This window comes from Gigantopelta aegis, chromosome 6 (assembly GCF_016097555.1).
Source record: "Gigantopelta aegis isolate Gae_Host chromosome 6, Gae_host_genome, whole genome shotgun sequence".
In the NCBI taxonomy this organism is placed as follows: Eukaryota; Metazoa; Mollusca; class Gastropoda; order Neomphalida; family Peltospiridae; genus Gigantopelta; species Gigantopelta aegis.
Genome location: NC_054704.1, coordinates 76553285 through 76575595, shown reverse-complemented (window position 1 = coordinate 76575595; position 22311 = coordinate 76553285). Strand labels below are relative to the sequence as shown.

The window sequence follows — 22311 nt, the reverse complement described above, 5'->3', positions numbered from 1 at the left end:
AAAAAAAAAAATTGTAAATAATTTCAGTTTGGTTTGATATAAGAAGAAAAGTAACAGTGTTTTTGAAAAAAAACAAAAAACCATTTTTTTGTGTGTAATTTAGAAAACAATAGGCTTAGAAATAAATTAGCTGTAGAAAATTCCACATGAAAAAAGGTGTTCCCTGTGAGAAGGTCTATAGGTAGCACAACAGTTACTAAATAAACTTACTTCGCTGCCCAATCAGTGCGTCCGTGTCCCACTTTGCCGACAGGTTGACGGAAAGTGCCCGATGTGTTTTTGTTGATTGGTGCTAGTGGGTTGTTCTGAGCTGGTTTCCATCCTACATTTGATGGGAAAGCTGAAAAATAATTATTACCAATTATGTCAGAAACTGGATGAATAGGAGGAAATACCATCAGATACAATTTAAATCCAAATTAACTGTAAAAAATTATTATATTTTCCATATTAAAAAATACTCGTGAAGAATCCTCTTTGTATGTTGTAGCATACAATAAATAAGTGCAATAAATAGGTTAAGCAATGTATTAAGTTCTGTATTTCCTATATACCCTTGTTATCTTCATTTTAATTCAGTATTAAAAAAAAAGAAGGAAAAAGTATCAAAATACTGTGCATAATTAATTTTAAGAACATTGCAAAAATATTGTTTTACTAAGCTTAATACTGCTTCAACATGTTTCCGTTTTCAGTTGCTATGTTACAGAGTAGTCACAAGATAGTGTCAGACCCCCCGCCCAACACTATTTTCGATCAAGTAATTCAGGGCATAATATTTCACACGTCTGTTACACTTTTTAAAAAATCATTTAAATCGCTAAATAGTTAAGTGGTAAACTGTTATATTCTAAGATTAAAAGTTGTAGTAAACAGTTCTAGACAGATTTGTTTGACACTTGATGCATAGCACAACAGTACATGTAATTAAATATACGAATACCTTCTCACTGAAAAATCAGTAAGATTGTTGAATTGCATATGGAATGTCAGTCAGTGCAGTACGGAACTACTAGTGTATTAGGCTTAAATAATTCACAGGTTATGCAAACATAATTCTAGGGTAAGAAAAATAAGATGTACCGTCTTCCAACGTTATCTAATGTTTTTGGAAATGTTGTTCCTTGTAGTTATGCTACTTACCGTTTTTGCTAGGAGCCATGAATGAAGGAACATAGCCAGCATTTCCACTACCACCACTGTCGGTGGCTGGCATACCAAAGACATTGCCACCTGGTAATGAAAAAGGTAATTTTCATCATATCAATAGAATAAAAAAAAAAAATAACTAATTAAAGTTCACACTTTCTTGACATTTGGCCAAGCCCCAACTTCACAAATTATTCCCATGGGTCTGTAAGTATAGCAGCATATCTATGACAATATTCACAAATTTCCGATTATCAATAGAAAAATGCAACAATGCTTCAGGGTATTAATAACTGTAGAGATTGTATAAGATTGTATATATTCATGACTATCAGATTTTGCATATGAATTTGATAATTAAAAACAGTCACATTTTAGTTGAGGTTTAACTTTTCACCCTCCACCCCACCATTTGACATGGTCAAAGTAAATAATTACTAGCCCGATGGTAAAAAAAAACCCCACTAGCCGTGGGTGTCAGGCTATGGTATTCTTCAAGCCCTATTAGTGACAGTCGCTAATCAATTTGAAAATTTACTTCTATTTAACATTAGTTGCATAGCGACCTTCAAGATTTGCATAGTAGAACATAAATATTCCTCAATCATCAATTTGGTTTCATACATTATAAATATCAGATCCAATCAGAAGAATGCTTATCTGTAGTACTAACAGCTACATGAACAATAGTTTTTTCACTTACCTAAATTATGATGTCTTGAGACTGGGTTAGGTCTCATGAGGCCTTGTGGACTCCATGGGTTGGCATTCTCCTTCTTGGCACTCTTCCCAGGATTGATTCCTGCAAAACAAAATTATTACCGTATTCAGAAAATATTCAATTAAACATAACTCAAATGTATTTCTATCTACATATACTTCAGCAAATTGACTTACCTGATGCATTAAGAGATAAGTAAGACTACAATATTCTTTTAAACATTTGATCAACAAGAAATCCACAGAATTAAATGTCTCACACCTACAATAAAAACGTTTTCAGTGCACTGTGATGAACAGCCATAGGTGCAACTATAAACCAAGTTTCAGTGCACTGTGATAAACATCCATAGGTGCAACTATAAACCAAGTTTCAGTGCACTGTGATGAACATCCATAGGTGCAACTATAACCAAGTTTCACTGACCTAGGACTTATAACTTGTGACAAACTGATCGAAATGCAAACACATCATAAAAGTAATACCCATATCATGCATTTTTTACTTCGTAAAACTGTATTTAAATGCATAGAACATTTTTAGTTATTTCCAAAAGTGATATATGTCCATCACCATTGATCCAAACTTTAAAATTTTTCCATGAAACATAATTTTCACAATTCATGAACAGTTAAATCTTGATGCAGTAAAATATTCCATTTCAGGCTAGGGATTTTCGAAGTTATCTTAGCGCTACGAAATTGTAAAACATGCCATAGTGACATCATAGCTTATGATGGTTTTACGATTTCGTGGCACTAACACAGCTTCGAAAATATGGGCCCAGAATACTAACATGGCCCTCTAATAGATTTGTTTTTGAGGGGAAAAAAGACAAGCACCTGACGCGGTTGGAGAGACAAGAACCAAGAAGAAGAGGTGGAGAGCAAATGAAATGGAAAAATAGGAGCAGCTGCCAGATCAGGAAAAATTAAGATGGAATTCAAAGAGGAGAGAAAAGAAAGGGGGCATCAATTCAAACTTAGGGGTTCTAAATACCACACCTGCATTGAAACAAATAACACTTTCTTTCAATGATTATTTTGAGGAATGCAACTCTTTACTCTTAAAATGTAAAAGAACACCTGATGGTGAAACACTGTACTTTGGCAACTCGAGTTATTGGACTAAAAAATGCCAAAAGACAATGTAGCAACCTCTACACAGGTACATAAACAAAACAAAAAAATTAGTTTCTTACCTGGGAGATATCTTGCTTTACTCATATAGTGCTGCTTCGCCGATTCCAGACGTGCAGTCGACTTTCCAGAATTCATACGATTGGAGGGTTTCTTTACTTTACTCCTAAAATATAAACAAATATTTTTCATTTTTGTAAGTCTTATATGTAAATTTCAAGGATACAGACAAAATCACTATAAAGTCACTCTTACAATAAAATATATAATTATATAAAGATAAAAAAAAAATGGTTTAAAATATTTATTTAAAAATGAACAATAACTGTAGCTGCAGAAAATTAAAAATCAACTGCTTCTACAGCTCCCATGAATTACTTTCAGTAAAAGTTTGTTCTGGCCCTTGTGGTTGACAAATATAATGTAATCTCTTTTTTTTAACAAATATTTATTTAAACCATGTTATATAAAAGTTTGTTTTGTTTAACGACACCACTAGAGCACATTGATATATTAAGCATCGGCTATTAAGGTAGATGACAGTCACTTTTCGGACCCTTGTTTTGGCTTTGTACACAATAAATAAAACATATCCAACGGTACTTTTTTTATATGATATATTTGACAAAAAGTACTTTTTTTTTTTCATCTTTTAAAAATTAAAATTAATATTATGTCCAGAATTATGAAATATTAAAAAAATACTGACGTGTAAACAACGTTGTCTGCTTGTTATAGAAATTTGACAGGGGTCAAGGTTAGTAGACCAGTTTTTATTTTAATGTGACGAAACATTGTAATAATACAGCTAATTTTGAATTTGAATGACGTCAGTATTCCAATGACGTCACTTTGCATCTTCTTACAATAACCATAAACTGTGTACATGACATTTCCATTTTAAGAATGCTGGAAAAATTCCAATGCAAAATTGCTATTGAAATTTTTTTGTTTGAACATTACTAATGCACCTGAATGTGTTTGAAGAAAATCTTGTGATTAAAAAATTGTACCTTTTACGAAATATGGATTTCAAGTGAAATTACAGTCATATATGCAATATTTATTGTGTATGAAGCCAAAACAAAGGGTGCAAAAAGTGACTGTCGTCGACCTTAGTTGTCAAACATTTGGTAATTGTGAAATATAGTCTAAGAGAGGAAACCCGCTACACTTTTCCATTAGTATCAAGGGATCTTTTATATGCACCATCCCACAGACAGCATAATACATATCACGGCCTTTGATATACCACTCGTGGTCCACTGGCTGGAACGAGAAATAGCCCAATGGGCACAAACAAAACTGCTAAATAAGTAACACTTACTGAAAAAAATCATCATCATCAAAGTCATCTTTCTTTTTACTGTTGCGTCGGCCAAGCATCGGTAACTTTTTGGTATTTTTCTTCTCAGGGAAGCCAAAGTCAAGGTCGTCCCAGTCATCCCAAGCGTCGGACATGCCTGTGCCCCAGCGCTTTCTGGGATTGGCCTTCTTTGGAACCGACACGGCAAATAGATCCTGAAACACGGAGACCGACAGAGAAAAACTAATGAGGGGAAAGGAAAGGAATATTTGTTTAACGACACCTCAGCACATTTAAAAATTATTATCTGCTAAAACATGTTTTTTTTTTTTTTTTAAACTTTGTTGAGAAAGAGAGGATATTTGCTGCTGTTATGATGGCTACTTCTACCAATAAAGCAGCAAGAGATATTTTATATAAATTTTCAAACATAATAATAATAATAATAATAGTAATCTTTATTTAAAGAAGCTGACACATTCGGTACAAATAGAGACTAGTCTTCCATATGGCCTTCTCTAAGCTATATCAAACATTTATTACACATTTACAAACAAAATTCCCTCAATCCCCAATAATATATAGAATAGTGACATACACTGCAAACAAGGCATCAAACATTCTTACTGACAGTACATACCATGGTCTTTGAATGTACCAATATAGGGCTATCAATGCTACAACTCATCGCATATCTGGCTAGTGCTCTACCACTACATACTGATTAATGTAACTTTCCAGGTCTTATAAGTTCAAGGGCCATTACTCTGTGACAAATGAGTAAATCACCATGAAAGTCAAACTTGATCTGTAACAGTACATGATAAACATATACACATAAAATTTCATTGTATCTCAAGGCAATGTGAAAAAAAATAATACAGAAGTGGGACAGACAGACAGACAGACAAATATAAAACCTATAGTCCCCTCTGGTTGGAACAGTAGGAGACTAATAAATCAAATACTGGTAAAAATGTAAATCTTACTTGGTCTTCATTCTTCTTTGGTTTGCTTGTCACTGGTAGCATTGGATTTTCATGGATCATCTGGTTTTGTCTCATCGGCGTGGGGTCTGTGTAGGGTTTGGGATTCGTAGTTCTCGCTGGCAGGGGCTGATTGTAGTGACTTGAGGCCTGTGGTACCTGTGGTCTGCTGGCAGCCATGGATGCACCCAGGTTTTGACCCACTTGAAAGAATGGGTATCGCAAACACTAAAATATATAACAAAATGGAAAACAATCTGACTGACTGACTGTAAAATATTTCTCAAATTCAAGTCCTGAAAACATTCATTAGCAGTTCACATGGATTACCAGGACAAATAAAGGAAGGAAGGAAGGAAGGAAGGAAGGAAGGAAGGAAGGAAGGAAGGAAGGAAGAAGAAACAAAGAAACAAAGAAAAAAAAGAAAAGAAAAGAAAAAGGGAGTGATTTTTGTTCACTCTTGAAATTGCCGATAACTTAATGACAGCTTAAACCCAGAAATTGTGTCACATTCGTATACATGATTATTCTGACAATAAAATATTCAACAAAGAAACCGAAATATAAAATTTTAAAATGTTGATAATAACCAACTACTGCTGTACATAGTCCAGTGTTAACATGACACAAACCGCTACATAACTGTCATTACCTGGCCGGCGCCAGGCCGTTTCTGTGGGTTCCACATGAGCATGTCCCTCATGACCTGCAGACCTTCGTGACTGGCGTTAGGGATCAGAGTCTTCAGGTTTGTCGGCACACACTGCGGCCAACGGAAATTCATCATGCTGGCCAGGCGGTGTCCCTCCTCCCATTCTTCCTGTAAAGTCGTAACATTTTGCATAGAGATGATGAACTTGGCAGTCAAAATAAAGGCTGACAACCAGAACTGGCTATACATGACTTTGTACATGTACAAAGTCATGACTTTTTGAAAACAGGTTTTTAACATTTAACAACAATTGTGTGAAATTAAATGTCTTGGTGTACTGTGATGAACATCCATAGGTGAAACTATAAACAAAGTTTTAATGACCTAAGACTTTTAGTTATTAAGAAAGTGATCTAAACATGAAATTTAAATACAAATATTGATGCCGTCGCTGGTAAAAAGTAACATCTATATCTTGCTTTTTTCCTCCAGATACAAAAATTACAGAAAAAGCTTTTAAAAAATTGTTTTATTTATTTAGCTTTACATTACTATTACATATATGTTTCACATAAAAATTACATTTAAACACTTTTTTACAAGGCAAGATAATGTACTACTCTTATTTTCATGTGTCGACACAACCCATTCTGGTTGTCAGCCTAAGAAATTTGATTTTAGAAATGAAATCTGTTAACAAGAGCAACACAAGAGATTTAAACTAAAAGTATCTCACACATGTATGACTACAAAGCTATTAATACTAACCTTTTTTGGTGTTCCCAGCACAGAACAGATTTTGAATATCTGATCTATTTCTGAACTGCCAGGGAAAAGAGGTCTCAAAGTGTAAACCTCTGCCATAATGGTTCCAACAGCCCATATGTCAACTGGGGAACTGTAATTTGTGGAGCGTAGCAGTACTTCCGGAGCCCGGTACCTACAAATTTAATATTAACGTAACAATTGATATCATCCAAAACAATACAAAAATTACCAAAGTTACCATTTAGGTTTTTTCAACATTGAATTTTTTATTTTTTAAAATATTTAAGTCATTTTGTTTTTTCAGCATTGAATTTATAATTTTTTTAAATATTTAAGTTAAATGAAACAAAATAGGATATGCAAACAACCAATTAAACATAATTACCTACAACCTTTAATTTAACTATCACGTTTGTCAATCCAAAATAACCAGTATATTTTGATTGATGTTTGTTGTTTCTGTTGAATATTTAAAGCCACTGTTTCCAGACCTCATTTCCTATCACTCAATTCAAGGAGTAATTCTTTGTTCCCCTTAGCATGTGAATGTATATGGTATCAATTTCGCAATATCTTAAATGGATCCCCAAGATCAGGGGTTCTAGAATATTTTTAAAATTCACTTGCCATAGGGCCAGTGGATTTGAAAATTCACTGGCCATGGTGAAAAATTCACTTGCCCATTTTTCATACTGAGATCATGTTTAGTCAATTTGTAAATTTATACAACAGATAGGCTCAATGGGCATGCTTTATGGTTTGTTTAGAAAAAAATGCAAATAATTTTCATTAGTTTAGAATAAAGTTACTGTACCTATTAAAATTTTAAACGAATTGTGTCCACTAAAACCACCTAAGTTATAAAAAATAATCCATGTTACCGAGATATTACAACAATTAACAGCATTAATTATTTACTTATGAATGGGAACTCATTCCCCACCCACCCACCCCCTCAAAAAATAAAATGAGAAAAGAAACAATTTAGAACCTTTATTAGAATAAAGTGTACATGTATTGCAGTTTAAGGCTCTCTCCCACCTCCCCCACCCACACACACTCACACAATATTAGTAGTAATTTTTCAATTTGGGTACTTTGTTAACGTTATCTATTTCATGATACTGTTAGAGCTGGGCGATATACCGTATGTACCGTTCGGTATCGGTATTATGTCAATACCGATTTACCGTACCGAGCAAATTTCAAAATACCTAAATTTCGGTATTGAAAAATATTTCCCGGAAAGCACTAATAATATATCTCACGAACGCAAAATGGGTTGGTATAAATCAGACGAGAGTCTTGTGTATGGAATTTAATTGTATTTAGATGAAATTAGCGGGTGAGCCTTAACACAGGTATGCGTTTAAAGCCGAGTATACCAAAAATAGCGCTCGATATCGGTATCGTGTCAATACCGAATACCGTAACCTTTACCGAGGTAAATCACCTCCAAAATATCGATATCGATACCGATCCTCAAATTTCAAAACCGCCCAGCTCTAGATACTGTGTTACTAAGCTTTTAAAAAAACTTTTTTTGCAATTTATGTCATATTTTATAAATTAAATTAATAATTTACACATTTAAAGTATTTGTAAATAGTAACATGCAACCTTTAAAACTAATAAAAGACTGGTTACCGTTTTGCATATTATTAGTATTAGAGTAACAAATCTTTGGATTCCAGTGTCAAAAACAAAATGGCAGCAAAACAATGAACTTTTGTTTTTCCAATGTTTACACTTTATAACTTTAATAAAGTTACATCAGTAGGTATATTGATGTCATGGATGGGTCAGAGATTACTGGTGGCCAACTATTTGTTAGTGAAATATTGCATGTGATAGCAAATCGAAAGAAGTGACTTGTAGATTTTTTTTTTTTTTTTTTTTATCACTTGCCATTGGGATTGCACAAAGTAACTTTCACTGGCCCGAATCTAAAAAACACTGGCCTCGGGCATCAGGCCACCGTATTCTAAAAGGCCTGCCAAGATCTAAGTTGGAGGTGCAATTAATCACTCTCTTCAGTTTTTGTCACGGCGCAGTATGTGTTTCACATATACAATTACTTTTGAGCTATTCTAAACACATGGATGATAAAAAAAAACCTGAAAGCAACATGTACGTTAATGATAAAAAAATCTGTAACAGCCAGACATATTTTACACTGCCTGGTAACTAGGGTCAGCGCCTTTAATGCAAAATAAAATTATTTTTATATTCTGCAGATACTGTATATAACTGGAAATAGGTCCACACCAGTAAATGAAGGAAATGTTTTATTTAACAATGCACTCAACACATTTTATTTACAGTTATATGGTGTCAGACATATGGTTAAGGACCACACAGATATTGAGAGAGGAAACCCGCTGTCGCCACTTCATGGGCTACTCTTTTCGATCAGCAGCAAGGGATCTTTTATATGCACCATCCCACAGACAGGATAGTACATACCACGGCCTTTGTTAAACCAGTTGTGGAGCATTGGCTGGAACGACAAATACCCCAATGAGTTCACCAACGGGGATCGATCCTAGACTGACCATGCATCAAGCGAACGCTTTACCACTGGGCTACGTCCCACCCCTATTTGTAAATGAGCTCACCCCATACTAACCTTATAATGAACTGCTATGGTTCCCTGGACTTATTCCCACTCAAATACTAATACTACTGATCGATCACAAACTCAATGCAACCCCTCAATGTGCTACTCTCTGTCTTGGTATTTTAATTAAAGGGGACTACACAGCTACTCACCATCGTGTTGAGACGTAGTCGGTGTATGGCGGACGAGAACGGATCTCCCTCGCCAGGCCAAAGTCAGCTATTTTTACTAAATCGGTCCCAGAACACAACAGATTTTCAGGCTTTAAATCACGGTGGAAGAAACCTGCAACAAAACAGTTTCAATAATTTTAATGTTAACATTACTTATAATTAATAGATTTTTTCCAATCCAGTAAAGTTTGTTTTGTTCAACAACACCACTACAGGGGTTGAAATTTAATTTTTTTTACCACTATCCCAAAGAAATAGTGAATTTCAAAAAACACTATTCCGCTTAAAAATGTACTATCCCTTCAATTATTAATGTACCACTAGTTTTCCTGACTGTGCTACGTCGCCCTGTACAACATTGCTTGACGAACAATTGTTTATATACCAGTCTATGCATTACTGCATACTAGCTGGAATTACAAACGAACTCACTCCAAACATTAGTCTCGATCATTAGTCTTAGTAGTGCGAGGATTTGTTCTGCAGTAAAATGTAGCCGATAGTCAGGAGGAATATACAGAATATGGCCCGGAGGGTGGTAATGTTGTACAGTGTTTTTTTGATGGTTGATATGAGTCAATAAGGGCCTTAGCTCATAAGTTCCGGAGGGTATGCAAAATTTCGTCCGGTGGCATTTTTGCAAATCCAAGATGGCCACCATCGTTGACCGATATAATTAAAATGGCCATTACTCAGTCAATATTTGTGCTAGAGATGTAATGTTGGGCTCTATACCTAGGTTTTTAGGTACACGGAATCGAATGGAAGGGTTATTTATGTGATTCGACAACTGTCACCATTAAAAATTCAATATGGCAGCTAAAACGTCCAAAATTACCTGCTAGATATGGGGATCAGGATATATATATATATATATATATATATATATATATATATATATATATATATATATATATATATATATATATATATATAATATATATTAACTGCAAAGAACACAACTAAAATTAAAATCCAAATTCCATTCGTTCAAACAAATAACTTTATTGACATTTATGTTTGCAAACGACTATTAACCTGAGCATGATTTGTGCACATTACTTATCAGTGTCCTCGTCTGGTTCAACGGATTCTTTGTCCGATCAGTTTTATGTCAGAAGGTTCTTACATGCCTCCCCACCCTCACACAGACAAAACACTGTGCATTCTACCTTGGAGGTACCAGCCTCGGTGGCGTCGTGGCAGGCCATCGGTCTACAGGCTGGTAGGTACTGGGTTCGGATCCCAGTCGAGACATGGGATTTTTAATCCAGATACCGACTCCAAACCCTGAGTGAGTGCTCCGCAAGGCTCAATGGGTAGGTGTAAACCACTTGCACCGACCAGTGATCCATAACTGGTTCAACAAAGGCCATGGTTTGTGCTATCCTGCCTGTGGGAAGCGCAAATAAAAGATCCCTTGCTGCCTATCGGAAGAGTAGCCCATGTAGTGGCGACAGCGGGTTTCCTCTCAAAATCTGTGTGGTCCTTAACCATATGTCTGACGCCATATAACCGTAAATAAAATGTGTTGAGTGTGTCGTTAAATAAAACACTTCTTTCTTTCTTTCTTTCTTTCTACCTTGGAGCAGCTGCAAGCTGCAATTAGACACCAAGAAGTCTTGCAGTTGCAGTGAATTAGCTTCAGTATATCTGCAGGTGCAGATATTGTGCCTGTTGGCACTGTTCGTGGTAGCAGGAAGCCCTGGTGGTCGAGTTCCCAGCCATGACTTGTTGGGTCCATTGTCGGTGGTGATTCAAGAAGTGCTGCTTTCCATGTTGCGACTTGCAGGTGACATTTGTTGATGTTTTCGACGAACGCATCATTGGTTGGTGGAAGGGAGCAGAGTTTAACCGATGATGCCCCACTCTTCCCTGTTTTTGAATGCCACATCTTGATCCTGCATTCGGTCATGGATGTGCACGTGTCTGCTACCTTGCCATATGCCGCACCTATGAACTTCGTGGCCTGAGCTTGCACTGATTTCATATCAGCCTTCACATCACCAACTTTAGAGAGGGAGAGTGTTCCCTTCTTGGCAATTTTTATAACAGTTGTCTTGCCTACGCCATGCAGTGAAGCTACAGTATCTGCTCCGGAGATCCCATGAATTGCCAGAAGATTATCGGCTATGTTGCTGTGTGCTGTTGCAGTGGCACCGATGTCGATAACTGCTCGTTCCTTCACTAGTGATGACATGATCATTGGAGCAGAGTTCCTACCTCTACACTTAATGTAGTAGAAGTGCACAAGGAGCACAAATACGTCAGTGTCATCGCACACAACACGAACACACTTGCCTGAGAGTAAACACGAGATATGTGTTATGACGATATCAGCCTCCTCGTGTGTGGAACAGAGATCATGCCGGTCAATCTGTACACCACCAACTATCTCCACTGGCATGTCGCTGACACCAGCAATCTTGAGAGTATGCTTCTGTGTTGCATTCGTGTAGTAGTCGGATTTGAGCAGGCCTTCTATGAGCATGGCATTCAGTTGAATCTTGTTCTTCGTGTTGGTGAGAATGACTGGTTTGGCTGGAGCAGGCATCTCCGGTGTCAGCTTGTGCACCCGGCTTGATCCAGCTCTCTGCATCCTCATGAAGTTCTTGGTGCTGTTGGGGAAGTATCTGTCAAACACGAGAGTGACATTTGACTTTTGAAGAGCTTGATGAACAAACAACAAAAAGGCATCCACATACATGTAGAGTTTGTCAGACGGCCAAGTGAGGATCCAGAGGAGCGCAGAAACATCATAGATAACGGTCTCCGGGATGGGGCATTTATGCTCCGATATAACGACTTGAAGTTTCAGTTTCAAGGTCGATTTTGACTTCGTGATTTTCATTTCACCGCCTGGGTTGAACATTGATGGTGGATATTCGTACTCGTATGCCAACACATCATCAAAGTTGATCTCCCGTGAACTTGCAAGTAGACCAATGACACGTGCATAAATCAGTTCCTGGTCATAGACACATTCCTTGCCAACTAACACGTGTTTCTTCGTCACATCCATGGTGACAACTAGTTTGCCGAGAAGATCATAGAAAGATCCTGGCCAACCAGCCTTGAAGTTGCTCATCGCCCGTTGTCCAAGACTGACGGCATCATCCGCATTCACGTCAAGGTGAGCGATTTGTCCAGTAACGATGTTCATCAGTGCACCATCCGGGTGTGAGTCATCATCTAAAGGATTAATACAGACATCGAGTGTGTTGCATAGGCTTAGGCGATCAGCTGTATCTACCTTGATTCGACCCTCCACGGGAAAAGTTCATCATTATGATCACTGTCTTGACAAGGTTGTCAGTCCACATCTTCGTAGTCCTGCTGCAACTTGCTCGAGCTTCAAGCACTTCGATGAGGCGAGTGAACGAAATAACTTCTGGCTCCTGTACCACATCACGGAGCAGCTCCTCCACTAGCATTCTGAGGGCGCGAAAGTTTTGGGGATATTTCTTTCTATTTAGTATTTTGTCAACACTTCCAAATGTTCCGCTAGAACCTCTTTCATGCCGCTGCCAGTTAAAGTTGAATAGCTTTCACATACCGGTATGTACTACGACAGTTTATTAAATATTGCATCTAATGGTCAAAGCATGAGTTCAATGATTTTATAGGGTATTTTGGTGGCCATATTGGATTTTTAATGGTGATACAGTTGTCGAATCACATAAATAACCTTTCCATTCGATTCCGTGTACATAAAAACCTAGGTATAGAGTCCAACATTACATCTCTAGCACAAATATTGACTAAGTAATGGCCATTTTAATTATATCGGTCAGCGATAGTGGCCATCTTGGATTTGCAAAAATGCCACCGGATGAAATTTTGCACACCCTCTGGAAATTATGACCGTAGGCCATAATTAACTCATATCAACCGTCAAAAAAAGTATGTACAACATTTCCACCTGAACTTGAAATTCTTCCAGACTATGAAGAAAAAACGTAAGCGGAATAGTCGCAGGCGATTTTCGGTATTCCGTGCTTTATTTTCACTTTTATGACGGAATATTGGAAGAATTGTTTTACTATTCAGTTTCGAAATTTACTATTTGCAGAATAGCTGAACAGCGTAAAATTCGACCCCTGCATTAGAGCAACACCACTTGATTTATCAGCTACTGGATGTCTAATATTTGGTCATTTGTTTACACATAAGTCTTAGAGGAAACCCGCTACATTTTCCCATTAGCAGCAAGGGATCTTTTATATGCACTTCCCCACACAGGACAGCACATACACCATGGCCTTTATATACCAGTCGTGGTGCACTGACTGGAACAAGAATGATGTACATTGTTCTGTCTGTGGAAAACTGAACACCAAAGAAATACAACCTGAAATTTTCTGATTTTTTTTTTTTTTTAAATGGGTTCACTAAGATGATTTGATCCGACGATGCAAGCACATCAGGTGAGCGCTCTACTGACCGAGCTAGATCCCGCAATCACAGCTGACAGAGTTTACAATTTCATATAACTGCTTACAAACAAGTAAAGGCTAGTGAACATTTATTTCATATATTACTCACCGTGTTTGTGCATAAAACTCAATCCTTGCAGGATTTGGTACATTATGTTTCTAATCACCGACTCTGGAAGTATTTTGTCCCTGTTCAAAAAAAAAAAAAAATAGCAAGGTTTAAGTATACTCACATATGTGGGATAATATTAATTCTTAAGGATTGATTGTTGCCGTCACTAATGAGTGCGACAAATACAAACAGGCAAATGTGTAGAAACAAATATACTATTTCCAAATTATCTTCTTTTTTCAAAATGGTAGAGCAAATTAAGTTCCTAAACTGAATACGGGGTAAGGTTTTTTTATGATATACAATTTATCTTATCTAAAAGTTCAATTCTCATTCCTACCAACATTTTTTTGTATTATTTACTTCATAGTGATTATTTAAGATGAAAAATGTAACACAGAATTCATTATTTAACACGATATGACTGTCAAACCTTTTATAGACAAGTGTAATGTTAATTTCTGGGAAAGTAAACCATCTTGGTTTCTTCAGACTGAACAAGACTTTCCTATGATGATCAGAATGTAGACAAATTATGTGATTTATCTGTGACAGAAGGTTAGTTATCTAGAACCATGAAAAGCAGGTCCATGGCTGTTAACAAAAGTAAAATGTTGTGACTGAAATTTCAAGGTACAGGGCATTGCCCTGGTTGGGGGTTTAGATGGCAGATGTCAGTGCCATTATTATATCACCATTCAAAATGGTAGTGTTTTACGTGACAATTGTAGTCCACTTTAAACATGTATTTCTCCCAACCCAAACCCTGTTATTTTTTTTATATTGGACAAAAACATTAATTTGATGGGTCCTGCAGTGAACCTATATTAATAAAAATAGTCCTATTAGACTGACATTTGCTGGGGTGTTCTTTCACAAGGCTTAGCTACGGAAATGTTTTTTAAAGTTTGCATTATTACTTGATATTAATTTAGGCTTGACTGCCAGCTAATGGACGGCAAATCAAATATTCAAATACATTTACATCGGGTCGCCGTAGTCTTATTGCAAATTGATTATGGTTGTTAAAAATTGGGGTAAAAGCCAATGTCTGATACTGCATTACGCTAACGTTGAATAGTCCTCTGTTGATCTTTGTGTCCATTTAACAATACGTAACGCAAAATCTTGCAGTTTTAATACTCCTCTCGCTCGTGTAATGTTTTGTGACCATGTCATATTTTACTTTGGGGTCTTTAGTAATACATATATGTTAAAATAAAACGGCAATGACTGGTTGCATACTTTATTAATTAACATTACGTTGCACAATAACACCCCCTCCCCCCTCCATTACATTTTGTCACACATCCCATAATTCCTACTCTCCTTAGTGCACGTTGAGTAGTTCTCGAATGACCCCATTATTCAGTCGTAAATAATAAAGAAGTAACATACCGCTGGTCGGTAAATGATAAGAGCAACTTTGGGAATCTTTATTGGGAAACTGTTGGGTTGAAGGGTCTAATTGGGGAAAAGTTTGATATTGGATTGGGAATTTACGTTAGGGGAATGGGGCCGTTCACCGGCCCCAAAATGTATAGCAGTTTATACCCTGATATGGGTCCCTAAAGGGGGTCAGTAGGGCAAAGAAAATGTCAGAAGCGATCGGGTTGATATTACGGAAACCGAAAACAGCCGAAGTGATTCTCTTTTAAAAAACCCAAAAAAAAAAAACCTGACTGAAACAATAATTTCCACAATTTCTCTGACGACGGAAATCCGTCTCACGACGGACAGTTAACAGCCATGCAGGTCGTAGTGACACATTGTCATTCCAGATTCTACCAATCTAATTAAAATTAGCTCCACTATTACATGTGGATCTAACACCAGGCAGTTGGAGCTCATGTCCACCAATCAAAACCTTACCGGGTACTTGCAGAATCATGCCAGTGATTTAAAAATAATTTGAAAACATTCTGAATTATCCTGAGGGTATACGATATGTTTCATGTGAATTACGAATGCCTTATTTAGACCAGTAGAACTAATTTTAATCGGATTGCTAACTCTGTGTAGTCCACAATGTCCAGGTAACATTTCGTCTGTAAATAATAATTTAAATATTGACCAATCACACTTCGCCTTTTATAACGTTATTTGGGAGCATACAAATTCTAAAAATATCGGGCGAGTCTATTTTAGTGGCCGCAGTACAGCGAACCATACCAATACGTACGGGGTGGGTTATCAGTCTTCAATTTTACATTAAAAATTATTTATTTATTTATAAAAAAAACCCTAACTAAATCAGTCTTCAGTTTTACATTACAAATTATTTATTTTATAAAATAAAACATGTTTTACGGCATTCGTAATTCACACGAAACATGTTGTATACCCTCAGGATAATTCGGAATGTTTTCAAATTATTTTTAAATCACTGGCAAGATTCTGCAAGTAAGGTTTTGATCGGTGGACATAAGCTCCAACTGGCTGCTGTTAGATCCACATGTAATAGTGGAGCTAATTTCAATTAGATTGAGATTCTACAAGCATGCAAAGTTTGATGAGCCTATGTGAACTGATAATGAAGACATGTAGTAATCTGTGAAATGTAGGTCACCATATAGGTTTGATGATCTCATATATGAACTGATAAGGAATATACAGCCTAGACAAGGATTAACTTTAATGTGCAGTAATCTGTAACAAGATTACCAATGAGGAACATGATACGCCAAGGATTTATCCTGGATAGTTTGCCAGGGTCCCATGTCTAATCGGATTATGGTAAAATAGCACAAGTAAATCATACTTGGGATATGTATTCAGGCCACTGAATGATGTAGTATACCATTGTTAAACTAATTTATTAGAACAAACATATATATATTGGGAATTTTTAGTACAGAAATTGGGAATTTTCAGCGCCACTTTCTTTTGGAAAGGGGCCTATGTTTGGATCCACAGAACACCTGGATAATCCCTGTTTGTCTATCAAAAGTAGGTCGCAATGACCTAGTAATGGTATGCAACACATCATCATCCGAATTTGTACTTGCATGCAAGGTTTGATGATACTTTATGAATTGATAAGGAACATATGGTCCTGACAAGGATTTCCTTTTATGTGCAGTAATGCGTGAAAAGTAGATCACAGTGACCTAGTTATGGTACACGACACAACTTCATACCACAATACGACCCGTCAAAGATGGGTGTATAAAAAGTGGGAAGATAAGGAAAATATGCCCTGGACAAGAAAAGTTAATGGTAGGACGAACAATGTCATATTATAATATGACAAATCGATGATGGGCATATAAAATGTAAAAGATAGCCAACTGGTATTAACTATGAGAGACCTAGAAATAGCTGACAATGTTCAAATACCATGAGCTAATATCTACTGCATATTTCATTTTTTAAAAATCAAAGTTTGTTTGTGCTCACAAAAGGAAATGTATACTGGTCTATGTTGAAAAGATTATTTTGTGATTGATGTAGTGGGCATGTTTTTCAGTGTGGTGTCTAGCCTTTAATTAAACATGTACACCAAGTTTTTTAATATTAGTTATATTATGGTACAGGTATATTCACACACAAAATAAATAATGAAAATGAAGAACCCCACATTTATGTTGTCTGTGATACATGTTTGTGATATGTTTTGAAATCCCTGCTGGCATATTAACTGACAAGACAAAATGTAACATGTTTCAAACGTACGGTAGACAGTGGTAGGACACAACAATTAGATCTGGAAAACTGCGAGACAGGTGATTGTTCGATCACAAGTCACTGGGCCGTCGTACAGCACAATACTGAATATAACTGACACGCTGCAGTGGAAATCAATGGCTGCTTTTCACACCTCAGACACAATGTGATATTGAACTTGCTCTTAGCTTTATTTAGATAAATCCTAGCCAATGTATTTATTATTGATTGAGTGAATAAATATTTGTTGAAACTTGTGAATGGAGCCCAAATACTGCAATTCAATAAACCAATAAACCGACTGGATAAAAGTGCTACATATATTAGTTTAAACTGTTGGGTTAAGAAATGGATTTGCTTTACATAAAATACTCTTCCCCTGTTCATTTCATGATTAAAAACCCGAGCCATCAACTAAATAACTTTCTGTGCTTATTATTTTCATTTATCTTTGTGTTGTACTTCTAAGCATAACACAAAGATTTTTTATTTCTTACAAAAATGAAAAACCCCAACAACTTTTAATTATGTAAACTCTAATAAAGAGTAAAAAAAGAAACAAGATATTTTCACATTAAACATTAAAATGAGTATGCATATCAGGACTCGAAACCTGTGGCCAGGTCACCAAATGCGACCAATGTCCTCTTTGGGCGACTTAAATATTAAAAAATAATGGTGTTAGTCACCCAAATAATATTATTTGGTCTTATAACATATGAGACACTGTTAATATTTGTATTGCGTATATTTATTCCACATTAAAATCTTGCTCGTGGTTTGTGGTTTGCTAACAATAATTTGCTAACATTCATTTTAATTTTTTGGGCCAACATATTTTTTGGCGAGTTTCGTGCCCTGCATATGTGTCCGAGTGATACTTGCCTATCCTTCATCATTTGGTAGAGGTTTTCTTTCATGTATTCAAACACAAAATACAACATGTCATTCTCTCGTATAACCTCCTTTAATTTGATGATGTTAGCATGGCTTAATTTTCTTAAAGACTGAAAAACAAAATATACATCCATCTGTCACTACTAATTTACAACATGAGAAAAAAAAGCATTAGGACTGCATCTTTCAAAACTGACCAGTGCGTCCATCAATCGGTTATATTTTACTAAGAGTAAGAACGTAAATGCATTGTGATTTAAAAAAGAAAAAGAACAAACTACATGTATCTATATATATCTATCTAATATCTATATATTTATAGCATTAGACATTTCCCCAATTCTTGGTTTTTGAAAATTATAGGTGAGTGGAAAATCGCACATCTCAATATGCTAAGGCGAGTGAAAAATCACTCTCCAAAATAAATAAAATAGGCAATGTAGCTCCGATTGGATTTTGACTGGTACGTCGACAAAACTGTCTATTAAACCAGTTTTTCCCGATTTGTTCAACAAAGAGAAATACCAATTTAACGACTGCATGGAAGCCACTTTCATGTTTTTAATTTCTATTGTTTTAATAAAAGGACCTTCCTATCAGCTAAATGAGCTATGAAAACTTGATTTTTGTAAACAGTGGAAATAAATATACCCATCTATTTTACGTGCCCCGTTTGTTGAGTATAACGTGCACTGTTTTTCACACTCGTCAGATTGAAATTACGTGCGCTGTACGAGCGTGATCGCACCCGCGCACCTTAAAAAGCAAGGTCTGTTTCCCCCATAACGTTTTCAAGAAAAATATAAATGAAATATGCCATAAAAATAAAAATCAAGGTTAAATTAATAAAATTAATATCTCAGATTGTGCTTCTTTTAAAAACAAGAGTACTGGTGAGGTACATGATACGCACATCAGGAGTTTGATGGAAAACCATATCTACATTAATGAATATGTTACAGGTATGATTCAAGTCTAATTCAGTGGGATGGACAAACAGTTTGTTTTGGACCAACCACCATCCAAAGTTTGATGGTTTGTGTGGTTTGATGGTCCTGTATGCACCAGTATGCAAGATATGGTCCGGACAAGGATTTACTGTTATGTGCAGTAGACCATGAAAAGCAGGTCACAGTGACCTAGTAATAGTACAAACTGCCATCACAAGTTATTCCTACATGTGAGGTTTGATGCTCCTGTATGCATCTGTATGTAAGATATGGTCCGGACAAGAAAAAGTTAACAAACGGACAGACAACGCCATACCATAATACGACCCATCATAGATGAGTGTATAAAAAGTCTCAGTGTTGAATTCCTGCCTAAAAGTAATTATCATATCCAGTGCATGTATAAGAATCTTCAATATACCCACTAAAACTGGACGTTTTAATTGGTCCTGTGGGATTCCAGTTCAGCAGGGTTTCACTATATTATATAAAGATCTCACTTTTGGGTTTCACAACATTTATGTCTTAATAGCAGGCATGAGTTTTGTCATGAGAACTGCTGGTCAAATATTAGTACAACTTACTTTGACTTCTCGCAGATCAAGGCACTCATTCCAGTTGTAATACTTTTTCTTCATTCTAAAATTAAAAACAAATATTAATTTCTTTAATGTATGAGAAATACATATGAAGTTATTTTTGAACACTTAATAAAATTTAAAAAAAAAAAAAAGATTTCAAAAATAAAATCTATTTGTTTTAATGTTTCTTGGTACCGGGATTAACTATCAGAATATTATTACATTTTTGTTTTGCTTTATGTATTCATAGGATTTATTTTAATTTTTTCAACAATGTTTCTTACTGAAAGAAACACAAATTAGTGCTTAGTCTTGAGGTACTGTAATTGGCTGATTAAAGATAATGAGGCATTTCTACAGATTACTAGTAGCTGATTTAAGAAACAAAAGGCGACCTCTTACACCCTAGTTACGTTTATTTGTTAACCATTACGGCGTTGTTTTTCGCTATTAAACCCCATTTTTCACAAATAAAATTGCACTTTACTTACATTTTATTATTTAGAATACACATTTCCATTCACCTGAAGTGCTTTTTGGTAATCCTGATGTTTGTAAAACCACGAAATGGATTTTTTGCATTTTTTCACAAGACGTGTTGTCGAGAAAAAAACGTTAAGCAAGCGAGGTCCAATCTATTTTTAGAGGGGATATTTCCATTTCAATGTCACAGACGTTGGTATATGACGTGACCGTTATCATTTTGGTTCGGTTTGTTTTCTTGTGCACGGTTCGCGCAATCAACATCCGATTTGTTGTTGTTCATTTGTGAGATTTTTCTTCACAGTTCGTGAACATTTTCAGTAACAATAAAGTTCAGACAAGTAAGTGTCTCAATACAAAACGTTACAAACCCTTAAAACCAATAATTTTGCTAAGTCTTACGATATCTGGAGAGGGGATACAACCAGGACAGAACAGTTGGAACATGTCCAGGAGAGGTGAAACGAACGCACCCCAAGTCTGTGAAATTTGTCGTGACGTAGGCATTGTTGTGCTTCGAGCGACATCTACCGGTGACATCAGAATACTAACTTTCAAAATTAGTTCAAGCAATTGGGACATGGGGATTCCCATGGTATTTATCGATATGAAACCTGCTTTTTCACTCCATTTGATAAAAACGTGATCTAAGTGTGTTACAGGTTTGTAGATTAACCCAATTATAATTTATTTTCGCTGGATGGAACTAGGGTGTGCGGCTTTAATTTAGTAATGTATTGGGAATAAGCAATTTGATAATGACAGTAAACTTCTCAAAATTAACCCAAAAGAGTTCATTCTGATTACTATTATCATACACTAATAACACAACCTAGAATTAAATTAATGTAAATCTTAATGTACGTTGTAAACCTAATGTTATTTTTAAAATGTTATTCTTATGAATAGATGAAATTCTGAAATCATAAAATTGTATAGTGTGTATACAATCTACAACTAGAACACAATCTATCAAACAAAAAACCGACCGACCATACGCTTGACCGATTTCTTATTAGTGAAAGTGAGATTTGTTGGAACTGATAACCCGAGTTATTGAAAGAAGCACGAAGACAATCAAAGCATATCAGAAATACACAACACATGGTGATTCTATACCACCTCATTCAATTTCAAACACAAGTCAAACAGTTCAAAACCAAGTCCATTTCAATTTTGTTCAGGTGCGTTTTTTTAGCATAAAAAAAAAAATTGTGTTAAATATGGAGATCAGTAGACTGACAATATATCTGTTCAGTTTTTTTTCTCCAGTTTTTTCGTTTTTTTAAATCAATCCATATGTGTATACATTATTTAGCCTGAATTTAAACAAAAAATATAGAGGTAAAGTAGACTGACAAAATATATCTATTCAGTTTTTTTGTTTTGTTTTTTAAATCAATCCATGTGTATAAGTATGGCCAACAAACACAGATGTAATGTAAAGCCAGAGGAAAAAACATGTTCTAGGAAACATGTTATAATTATACATGTAGAATTACCCTGTTTTTACTTTTGTAGATCATAAAACAAACATGTATATAAAACAAAAATTTATGCAAGACATGGGTTTAATGCTTCGCATTATTTAAGATAATTTTGCATCAAGCATAACCAAGGCACTAGATAGAGATTCATGGAATCAACCACTATTTTGCCAAATACACATTCG

At 35.7% G+C, this 22311-nt stretch overlaps 1 protein-coding gene across 2 annotated transcripts in view; it reads right to left on the bottom strand.

Moving 5' to 3' along the window:
- LOC121374104 (serine/threonine-protein kinase ICK-like) overlaps window positions 1–22311 on the bottom strand; it is a 46551-nt gene that overhangs the window by 6763 nt on the left and 17477 nt on the right. For both annotated transcript variants that reach the window (XM_041501038.1, XM_041501037.1), the window contains exons 3-14: window positions 20160–20214; window positions 18614–18735; window positions 14060–14139; window positions 9494–9626; window positions 6722–6893; window positions 5954–6121; window positions 5305–5529; window positions 4337–4530; window positions 3072–3175; window positions 1853–1951; window positions 1144–1233; window positions 211–340 (exon numbers count right to left, since the gene is read on the bottom strand). In XM_041501038.1, the coding sequence (XP_041356972.1) occupies window positions 211–340; window positions 1144–1233; window positions 1853–1951; window positions 3072–3175; window positions 4337–4530; window positions 5305–5529; window positions 5954–6121; window positions 6722–6893; window positions 9494–9626; window positions 14060–14139; window positions 18614–18735; window positions 20160–20214 (1572 nt within the window). The remainder of the gene's footprint in view (window positions 1–210; window positions 341–1143; window positions 1234–1852; window positions 1952–3071; window positions 3176–4336; window positions 4531–5304; window positions 5530–5953; window positions 6122–6721; window positions 6894–9493; window positions 9627–14059; window positions 14140–18613; window positions 18736–20159; window positions 20215–22311) is intronic.